This window comes from Halyomorpha halys, unplaced genomic scaffold (genome assembly GCF_000696795.3).
Source record: "Halyomorpha halys isolate HHAL.00 unplaced genomic scaffold, Hhal_1.1 Scaffold409.1, whole genome shotgun sequence".
Classification (NCBI taxonomy): Eukaryota; Metazoa; Arthropoda; class Insecta; order Hemiptera; family Pentatomidae; genus Halyomorpha; species Halyomorpha halys.
Genome location: NW_027115142.1, coordinates 730,737 through 741,725, shown reverse-complemented (window position 1 = coordinate 741,725; position 10,989 = coordinate 730,737). Strand labels below are relative to the sequence as shown.

At 31.2% G+C, this 10,989-nt stretch overlaps 2 protein-coding genes across 5 annotated transcripts in view; one reads left to right on the top strand and one right to left on the bottom strand.

Annotated features, from left to right (window-relative positions):
* The window catches only part of LOC106682368 (palmitoyltransferase ZDHHC3), a 23,075-nt gene extending 19,859 nt beyond the window's left edge, over nucleotides 1–3,216 (bottom strand). The window contains exons 1-6 of one of the 3 annotated variants that reach the window (XM_014423173.3): nucleotides 3,093–3,216; nucleotides 2,408–2,562; nucleotides 2,105–2,290; nucleotides 1,884–2,020; nucleotides 1,730–1,814; nucleotides 1,139–1,351 (exon numbers count right to left, since the gene is read on the bottom strand). In XM_014423173.3, coding sequence (XP_014278659.1) covers nucleotides 1,139–1,351; nucleotides 1,730–1,814; nucleotides 1,884–2,020; nucleotides 2,105–2,290; nucleotides 2,408–2,485 — 699 coding nt within the window. In that variant the 5' untranslated portion in view covers nucleotides 2,486–2,562; nucleotides 3,093–3,216. Of the gene's footprint in view, nucleotides 1–1,138; nucleotides 1,352–1,729; nucleotides 1,815–1,883; nucleotides 2,021–2,104; nucleotides 2,291–2,407; nucleotides 2,830–3,092 lie in introns of those variants that run through there. The other 2 variants (XM_014423172.3, XM_014423174.3) reach the window with 2 other exon arrangements.
* A 3,999-nt stretch (nucleotides 3,217–7,215) lies between these two features.
* Nucleotides 7,216–10,965, top strand: LOC106682363 (transmembrane protein 208). 2 transcript variants are annotated; one of them, XR_001343413.3, is made up of 6 exons: nucleotides 7,216–7,381; nucleotides 7,487–7,642; nucleotides 7,716–7,852; nucleotides 7,934–8,018; nucleotides 8,121–8,321; nucleotides 10,730–10,965. XR_001343413.3 is itself a non-coding variant. In XM_014423165.3 (6 exons), the coding sequence occupies exons 1-5, from the start codon at nucleotides 7,376–7,378 to the stop codon at nucleotides 8,247–8,249; spliced, it is 513 nt and encodes a 170-aa protein (XP_014278651.1). In that variant the 5' UTR covers nucleotides 7,217–7,375; the 3' UTR covers nucleotide 8,250; nucleotides 10,730–10,965. The 2 variants fall into 2 exon arrangements, 1 of the variants encoding a protein (XP_014278651.1); XM_014423165.3 differs by having other exon boundaries at nucleotides 7,217–7,381; nucleotides 8,121–8,250.
* Nucleotides 10,966–10,989: the final 24 nt, after the last annotated feature.

Genomic DNA, 10,989 nt, shown 5'->3' with positions numbered 1-10,989 from the left:
TAAAATTATTCTGTTTATACTTTCTTTTTATTTTTTTAAAATTTTTCTATACTTACTGTGGTTGTTATCTTGTTCTGTTTTTAGCCCTGAAGAAGGCTAGAAACTCTAGCCGAAACGTTGGCACATTAAAATAAGTTAATCGTACTTATTTGTGTTTTTCATTGACTGCACCCCCAACCATCTTCTCCTCATTCATAAAATAAATTGTTGAACAAAATAATATGGTATTTCTACCAGGTTGATGGCTTTGTAAGAAATAAATGAAAACCAGCTAAAAATGATCTAGGATTCCATGCCCACCAAAAGTGGGTTTTTGAGTTTCGTCTATCCAGAAGAAGTGACCATTTTCGATTGGCAGATAATAATTTCTGTAATCTACAGTCAACCTAGTTTTTCAAGGTGTAAATTATAATCATCTTAAAATGATCCAAAATTCATTCGCCAAAAGTGGATTTTGTTTTATATCTGTCTAGAAAAATTGACCACTTTCAATTGGCAAACATTTTTTATAATCTGCAATCAACCTAATTTAGAATGGTATGGATGAAAATCAGCCATCTACAAGGATTTGACTTAAGATAGACATAGTACCAAACTTGTCCCTTTGTGTCTAAAAAGTAAAATACGAGTGGAAATTTTTTATTTTAAGGACTAATAGTCGTCATTCTGTAATTTGACAAGCCTCATCTGGTGCATACTAGTGGAGAGAATTCATTTAACAATAATAAATATTATTAAACAATAATTTAATTTTTAACGAATCAATATTCTACATAATCATAAATAAATAACATCAAATTTATTAAACTTAAAACTTCTCTTATTTGTAAAAGTTTGTTTAGGCTTTTTTGTTTTTTCAATTTTCTACACAAATCATTTTATGATTAAACATTCATAGCATAAAACAAAGAACAATCCCAATTTTCACATAACTGTATATTAATAATTTGGTGACAATCAGCACTAACATTTTTATAATTATAAAAGGTAGTGGGAACACAATCAGTTCACACTTAGGAAAAGTGTAAAAGAGTAAACCAGAGGATTAGAATGAATTTTTTTAAAAATATGTTTCTCAATTAAAGAATAATGATCATCTATAAATAATGTAAAAAATAAAGAAAATATATGTAACTACCGTTTCATCATTCCAGATTGCCTGAAGCTGACTGAAGAACATAGCTGAAGTAAATATTGCAAATAAAAGTGCCTCAAAAACTAAGAATACAAGTAGTATAACAGTTGTTGGGGGTGAGTATGAAGAACAAGTTCTCCATTCACGATCAATACAACTGAAGAACTGTTGGGCTGCTAAGATTAACGAATGGAGTGACATACATGCAATGTAAAACTGAAAAAAAGTTGAGTAATTAAAATTTTTAAAAAATTATATAAAATATTATAGTAAAGCAATATTCGTGTGTTAAAGGCATTATTGCAATATAATATGAATTACAGTAAAATAATAGTTAGAATTTTTTTTTTATTCACCACAAATAAACATGTATGTCAGTAGGGATTAGCATAAAATTAATTTGATCAGATTTGTATATTAGAAGTAATATGAAAATTAACAGCCAACTACTACCATGCACAATTAACATCATGTTACTAAAACAGAGGTAGCCAAAAAGTAATTGAACTAAATTTGATGACAAAATTGTGCAGTGATAGACTTGAACAGAAAAAAATAAACTTTAACTTGCTATAATTGGGTAGAATTCCTTACAGTAAAAAGAACAAAGAATTTCTGATTGTCTTCTCCAACACAGTTATTTACCCATGGGCAATGGTGATCCATCTTGCGTATACACCTGCAGAATAAAATTACATCAAAAATAATTGTATGATGTAATAGGAGAAGAAAATCACAAAGTAACAACCTTTGACAAACAGAACAATGATGTGCTCTCTCAGGTTTTATGCTACAGCACTTTTGGCATTTGAATATCACTTGACCTTCTCGGCAACCCATATGTTGAATCATTTCTTTAGTAGCATTACCTTTAGGAACTGAACCCTAAAGAAAATAAAGTAAATAGATAGTTTCATTAATACAGACTTTTCACTGGGATTATATCAAATACATTTCATAAATACTCACTGGGTCTGTTAACATTGTTCGTAAATGAGATGTAATTGCAAGCAAACCAAGAATATGAAATAAAACTCCATTAAATATACTGTAAAAAGTATATGGGTAAGGTAACAGAATAACTGTCATAACAACAAATTCAGCAAACAAAATTAATAGCCAGGTCAATAGTGCACAAACTATCCCACAAATGTCCTAAAATAAAATGACAAAAGCATAAGGGGAATAATGTTATCTTGTATAAAATAATTGTCCTTCAATAAAGTCATGATGACTTCAATTAAATTACTTTAAAATCAAATTAATACTCACTCTAATACACCAGAACCAACCAGCACAACATCTATTAGGGTCAATTTCTCTTCTTAGTGGCAAATAATCATACTCCATTTTCGTTAATTTATTTGTAGCTTATACCCGCCCATTTTAATGGAATATTTTCATTCAGAACACTGAATACTCCACGGCTGTCAACAGAATTCATTAACATAGTTAAAACATCACTTTTCAAATTTTAACCTTCCCAAGTAACCTTTCCATTTTTAAAGAAATTCAAGCTCATATTAAAACCTTAGACTAAATTGATGTTTCCGCATTATTCTACGAAATTATACCATGCAATGCATAAAATTCAGATTCAAATGGTGATAGATAATCAACCCCGATAAGTTTGTAAACAATAATGATTTTATTTAGATATCGATACTACATTATTGTATTAGGTGTCGTAATTTAATTTATATCGAATTAAATGAATGCTAAAAATAAAATTATTTCTATATTTGTAACCCAATTATTTATATTTCCTGAAAACATAAAAAAACTTGTAAAATCATTAGAACCTAGTTTTGTTCTTATAAAAAGCTTACAAGTAGCTTACTAAGACTTTATCAGGCTATTTTTTTTTCGATTTTACATAACTAAATTAAATTGTTGGTATCACCAGCGGTACAACTTTTAGAAAAAAGGATTTTTAGTTTTCTTTTTTTTTTTTTACCAAGAAATTAGTTTTTATTTTTCGTCCTCCAATCTCGGAAAAATCAGGAGTAGATCCTCTATCTGAAGTAAACATTGGGCGAAAAGTTGGTTATGGTTGTAGTAAAGTATAGAGAAAATATTAATTTTATTTTTTTAATTAGAAATATAGGTATCTGGTAACACTGGGATGAGGTTACACAGATGATTTAATTGGTGTGATTTTTATGTGTGTGTATTAAACTTTATTAAATTTTATTTAATTGATTCAATGCAGTGGTTTTATTTTTTTTTTTAAATCCTACAATAATTGACTCCTTCCAGAATGATTCTGCATAAAAATGGTTACAACTCAAGAAACAATATAAACGCTACTTTGTAACAATAAAAGAAAAAGATATCAATCTGATTTTAATAATTTAAAAAATGCATGATGAACTTATCATTCTTGAGACATCTCGTCTCGACCATTTTTTTTTTATATATGTATATATAGTTGACCGTAAAAATTGATATATATGAAGATGGTCAGGGTTGCGGTCAAAAGTGAAACAAAAATAGTTTACAACTATTTATTTTCCAACGTTTCGCCCCACTTTGCAGGGCTTCATCAGGGCTGTCCAAAAAAAAATGGCTTTCCATTTTTTTTTTTTGGACAACCCTGATGAAGCCCTGCAAAGTGGGGCGAAACGTTGGAAAATAAATAGTTGTAAACTATTTTTGTTTCACTTTTGACCGCAACCCTGACCATCTTCTTATATATATTTTTTTTTGTAGGATACCTGTGTATATTTTTAAAATAATTCTTTTGAGATTTCTCTAAAATGAAGCATTGTTTTAAATGTTATATTTGACTTTTCAACCGAAGATGTGAGGTGTCAAAACTTCGCGAATCAGTAAACCAATACCTATTATTCAAATTTCCAAAGGCGTCTGGCCTGCTTTAACGTTGTACAGGTCAGCGCACAAAAGGCCTTGAGATGTCGGGCATTCATGTGCGGGCTGGGGCGCAGGTACCAGTGCGCTCGGTTCGGAACGTTGTGGGTTCGATATCTACCTGGGGAGTTAACATTCATTTTTCGGTGGTTCCGATGAATGAATTTTGACGATCATACCTTCGTAAGTACGTGGTGGCAACTCAGGTAGCCGCCAGGGGTTGGCAAAAAAGATCACTAGGCCCACTTGCCGGACTTGTTCCCCCACCAAATACCAGTCCAGTACCAGTAGTAAATAATAGAACAGAAAAAACTCACTCATTCACTTATTGATCATCGTATCAGAAAAATGAAAATGCCCATAAAGATGATATTATTTAGTGTATTGAATACCCCTTTCCTCACGTCTTGGTCTATGTTATATCGACAGAGATTTTTTTTCCGTAGTTATTTTTATTTATTGATAGATATTACAATCTGCCACACAGTTGTGGCCAATAGGTAATATTGATGAATGATCTCATACATACGAAAATAAAATAAATAAAAAACAAACAGAAGAATAAACAAAATGAACATAATCAAACTATCTGTATGAAAAATAATAATTAAAATAATAATAAATAAAATAATAATGTCACATCATACTGAGGATCCCTGACCCCACTCTATCCCCCACGTGTGAGGGGTAGAGCAGAGCTCAAAAGATCCCAGCGCATCCCTCTCGCCGCATTACTGGTAGTGAGTCAGTGGAGGCTGAGCAAACGCGCTAAAGTCGCAAACACTCAACTTGAGTGGAGAATCTGACCATTGCCAGAACTCCAATTGTCCATTTTTATTTTAATAAGCCTCTTGGCCACTGCCGTTTCAACCTTCTAGGTGGGCTGTAGGGATGGGTGGAACTAGATAAAGTTTGAACCAAAGGATTAGGATGGTTGGAAAGGTTTATATGGAATTTTGAGAATTTGGTTGGTATGAGGTCAAGGACAAAAGGGATATGTAGGTCATGGTGTAGCGTTCTTTTGGAAACGTAATAGGGTGCATTTACTATGGTTCTAAGGATTTTGGATTGAAAGGATTGGATACGATTAATGTTATACGGTTTAGCTGTTCCCCAAAGTTCAAGTCCGTAGGTCCAGATAGGTCGGAGTATAGTCTTATAAATTAGTAGTTTGTTTTCTAGTGAGAGATGAGGGATCCGGCTGAGCAGTCGGTATAGTTGGCTGAATCGTCTGTTGAGTTCTTGTCTTTTAAGTCTAGTATGTTGGCTCCAGGTGAATCTTTTGTCCAAAATCCGAGGTATCGCACTGTGTCGGATCTGGGTGGAGGAATATTGTTAAGAGTAAGAGGTGGACAGAAGCTGCGGTGGAGAGTGAAAGTCACATGGGTCCATTTCGATTCATTGACTTTTATCCGCCATTGATTGCACCATTGCTCAATCCGGGTGAGGTGTGTTTGGAGATTGGATGAGGCTGTTACAGGATCGGGATGGGAAGATAGTATAGCTGTACCATCGGCAAATGTTGCCAGGAACGTGTCTGAAGTGATGGGAATGTCAGCAGTGAAGAGGATGTAGAGGACAGGACCCGGGACACTGCCTTAGGGAACTCCTGCCTCGATAGGGTAGATATTTGAGTACTCAGAACCACTGCGAACTCGAAAGGAACGATCTGAGAGGTAGGAGCGGAGGGTAAGGTATAAGGTTTGGGATAATATGGATTTGAGTTTGAAAAGCAATCCGAAATGCCATACCCGGTCAAAAGCTTGTGTTATGTCCAAAAAGGCATCCGAGCAGTATTGTTTTTTTTCAAGAGCTGAAGAGATATAGTCAAGGACTATGAGGCCTTGTTGAACTGTGGAGTGTCTAGGGCGGAGTCCAAATTGATGTGCGGGAAAACTCTGTGATTCAACGATGGATAGGATACGTTTAAGGAGGATTTTTTCCAAAATTTTTGAGAGGAATGGAAGTAGGCTGATTGGTCTATAGGAAGCAGGATTATTAGGAGGTTTTCCTGGTTTTGAAATGAGAATTATAATGGAATGTGTCCAAAGGACAGGAAAGTGGGTTGTTCTTAGGATACAATTATAGAGATATGTAAGGAATATTATAGCTTTGGGAGGAAGTTGGTTTAATGATTTTAGTAATAGTTAAAATAAAATCATGAGACTTAACGATTATGGAAATCCAGACCACAATAGATCTGTCCTATTCCAAATAAACCAACATACTTTTCTGTATAGTGGGATTGTATTGCACAGTCTGCTAGTGATTTCTCCTGAAAGAATTCTGTACATTATGAAGTTTCCGCGAATAACAAATAACAAATAGGTCTTTTAGCCAAGATATTTATATTTAGTGATAAAGGACAACGTTTCTTTAAAATATACATTTAATCTATTTATAATTTATATCTATAAATATACATTAATCTATATATAAAATATACATTTAATCTAGGTCAGCTTAAGCTCTTCTTTAACAGCCCTGATGAAGCTCTGAAAAGTGGGACAATAAATAGTTAAAAACTATTTTGTTCCGTTTTGACCGTAACCCTGACATTTAATCGTTCAAAAGGTCATATTTTCTTTATAAATTTCCAACAATATTCGAGCATTACGATTCTATTTCCGTATGCAGACTTCAGAAATTTACCACTTCCTTTTCATAAGGTAGGTTCTTCTTTTTGATCCAGTGATTTAATCTTGTGTGAATTCACTAGAGAGGGTCGACATTTTTTTTTCTTTTTCCTGATTTTCATATCAGCTAATCAACTATAATACATTTTTAATTTGTCAAATTGAATGTAATTCCACTAGGCGTTCATTTGATTGTTTTCTTTTAAAGTTAAAAGGATTTGGGTAGGTATAGAATATAGTTCGTAGGCACTATTAAAATTTGACAATAAATAATTATTTTTGGAAGATATATTATTCCACCACTATTCCCCCCAATGTCGTCAATATTTTAAGTTTAGGCAATAATTATTTTTGTATTTTGTGTAATCTAATAGGAGTAATTTTATATAAAGATGTAAATTCTCAATGATGGTTGTTTAATTAAGATAATTAGTTAGTCATAACCAGTAGTCTTTTTTGATCTCCGAGTAAAAGATGATCTTGTGAACAAAATATAAACTTATTGCCAAATTTTGTGATGAGTAAATCGAAATAAGTCTTCAATTTATCGATTTTTTAAAGTAACCTCCTAACAAGTTATTGTGACGTTCAGTGATGGTTCTATTTTGAATGTTGAAATTTGGTTAACCGACGTGGAAGTGTAAGTTTTAAAGAATTTGCATTTTTTTTCGTTTTAATATAAAATCACGGTGCCATCCAATTTGAAGTCACTAGTATTGTACTAAGTTTGAAAATGGCGGTAAGGAACTAATATTGTCATATATAAACATTATCTGATTGTTTTAAAAACATGCTTGTGAGATACTACTTAATATAAGTTTTTAACTATCTTGAACTGTTGTAGCCTCAGAAAGGGAAGCAAGGAACCAAAGGGCAAAAACAGATATTGGAGGAAAATAAGGAAACTTTAAAATTTTATCAGTATATGATTCTTGGTGCAAACGCTGCTTATTTAGCAGTAACGTTATTATTTTTTGATCTATTTAACTTTTTTAATATTGTGAGTTGGTACTTTCATTTATGTAATATTTATGTCACTCTTTCTATCCTGCAATTTATGTATTTTTTTACAGTTTATGCTTGTAATCACTACTGCATTGTATATTGCGAGCTATCAGTTTATGTCCTACATGGCAAAAGCTAAGCTTTCTGAAACTGGTCAATTATTGGATGCTGGTGTTGATCTTAATTTAGTTGGTGGCATTGCAGAGTAAGTACTTCTAATTGATAGTCATAATTTATGATTTATGTTTTTATACTAGGAATTATCAGTGATTTTTTATTTCTTTAGGCATGTCAAGGATATGATTATCCTCACAGCTGGAACTCAGGTGCTATCGTTGATATCAAATTACTTTTGGTTCTTAATGCTTCTGGTAAGGATTCATATAGTTTCAATTTATAGCCAAGAAATGTGTAAATTTTCACTGAACTTTAATTAATTAATTAAATGAATTAAACTTCTCATTATATTTTAGGCTCCTGGTAGAGGATTTTATTTTCTTTGGACCAAAGTACTTGCTCCGTATTTCTTTCAACCAGCTCCTCCACAGGAAATAGATGAGAAAAAACAAAAGAAACTGGAAAGGAAAATGAGAAGACATTGAAGTATTAAAAACAGCATTAGCTAACTAGCTATAAACATGATCTGGGGGTTGTATTATTGCTGGTTTTCTCATGTAATATGCGCTGAGTGGATTTATTATTTGTACAAATACTCTTCTGAAATGTGTCACATGAAAAATTCATTATTATGCTTAGGAATGTATCGCTTCTATGTTATTGACTTTATAACATGTGAATATGTTCATGTAAGTGGTAAAGTCCTTGCAGTTCTATTTGCTTTTGTTTTTGTCCTTAGTAGTGCTGTTTGTAAAGTTAAAAAATCTCTAATCAAAGATGTTGCCTTCTGGATAATACATATAACAATTCATATGATTATATTGCTAAATTTAGTTAATTTCTATTAAAATTTAATTGTTACAGTACAATTATGAGCTATTTTCATAGCTTATTGTTGCTTGTACTCAAAAGAGAGTAGTTTGTGGGGAATGTAAAGATCTATTATTATTATATATTAAGTAATCAAATTTTCAAAATTTTATTCCAGTTTATCAGAACTCTTTTGCTAACTAATTTATACTTATTTTGGTCTTTCATGATAGTGATGAATTCAAAATGACTATTTTCACTCTTTATCCTAGTACTACTACTCAACTTTTAAAGGATATTTGGTTGTCTTAGTACTGTTTATTGACCAACTGTATAACATTCTGATAAAAATGTTCTTGCAGTCCTCTATCTCCAAGGATGTCTCTCATTCCAATTCAGAGTAACCTTTTGTTATAGACCAAGGAACGTTTTCCAATTAAATGTCATAATGGGAGCCGAACCTAGGCCCAGGCTTTTGAAGACGACTATCTCATTCACTGAGATACTCATACCTTTCTATCTTTTCATTATTTCATTTCCCGTTCAGCTATTTTTTAGCAATTAATTTTAAATATTTAAAATAAATTTAGTTAGTGTTGAATTATTGAGTAGTTGAGTGTTACAGGTTTATTCTTGATGCTACTAATCTGCTGTTTGTGTGTGTGTATGTTCTATAGGTTATAACTATGATATATTGTAACTTTCTTAAGTTTCCTGTGAAACAGGTTGTGTTTAGTATGCGTCATTCTTACTTGTCCCTATTATACCTAGCTAGTTAGTTTTAGTGGAGAAAGATTTAAAAGAATGTTTCTTGAAAGGCTTGTTATATTATTGCTTGGTCAAAAATGTTAATGGAAGTCAATTAGTACTTTTATCTTTCAATCCTGGTTTAGCTCTCTTATTTAAACATTTCATGTTTGTTTATAATTAAGTATGTATTATATAATTATCCAATGAGCAGAAAGCTAATCATTAAACTATGAAACATTTACATATTACTTAGCTTAATGATTTTATATTATTATTACTTATTTGGATTTCATTTTATGATATATTGCCATTAATTAGTAAACTAATTAGCATTGAAGTCCTTAATTTAAGATTTATTGTTCTTCTTCTTGAGGTCAAACAACCCAGAGATAATTAAAATTTTAGAATAATTAAGTTGGGAGAGAAATGTGGGTTAGTTTGCAATGTCTTAACCTCCATGTCTACATGTATTAACTATAGGTTTAATATCTTGGTTAAAAATAGATACTAAAGGTACTCTTATTTCAATAGCTCTATTAACAACGACTAAAACCATGACGAGTGCTTTTCCTTTAGGAAAATTTTGAGATTAGTGATCACTTCTTGTTTTAAAGTCACTCTTATCTGTAATGAAATTTATTGTATAACTATGTATTCCTAATATGGAGTAAATAGTAACGGATATCATTTTAATAATTCACAGGCCTTTCTTTTGTACATTAATGAAAATATTTATTTAAAATGTTTAATGTCCAATTTCAATGAATCAAAATTTTTATAAATTAAAAATTTGCTACCAATGTCATCGATTTCCTTTTGAAATCATTGACTGAAGTCTTTCTTCTTAAACTTTGCATTGCCATTGGGATCAAAGATAGTTCATAGATAAAAGTGAAGACTTATTTGTTATTTTTATTATCAATTTTGCTTTAACTAATTCCCAATAATGCCTTTTTCTGGATTTGTCATTTTATGTTGTCCATTCTACTCCTTCTTTTGTTTAAAATGCATCCAGATCAGAGGTTTGGCTCTTCTTTTTTTTTATAGCCATCTTTGGTTTCTATCTTTTATCCTCATCTTTATGGCTTTTATGCTCTTATTTATATAATTTTAATGATGAAAATAGGGACATTTTAAGTTTATATTTTTGTTGTTTAGTTGCTTTACTAATGTTGTTCCAGAAAATTTGTTTAGTAATAGATATTGTTTAACATATAATCAGTTAAATATTTAACTTTTATAGCTACTAACGTTCTCTAAAAAATTATTTAAAGATTATGTGATGCCATGTATATTTATAGCAGCTATGGACCAAATGCATGTTTCCCTTTATTCGCTCAAATTAGTTAATATAAATTATGTTTTCTATATAATTTGCTGTATAATATTTGAAATATCTTTTAAGGTTCGGCATGATATTATTAGAAGAAATAATAAAACCTGTCATCACAGCATCTACCATACTTGCAGTGAATTCCAAAGATGTCCTAAAGAAGATACTGGTTGCTTTTGTATGGATACTAAAAGCCTAGGAATTCTACTATCTACATTTATGTCTAATTTTGTTCTGTATCAGAACAAAGGAATAAATTATTTTAAATAAAGATTAAAATACTTCTTTGTATTTTTTAAAAAAAGTTATGAACATTGTATTTATTTATCAGA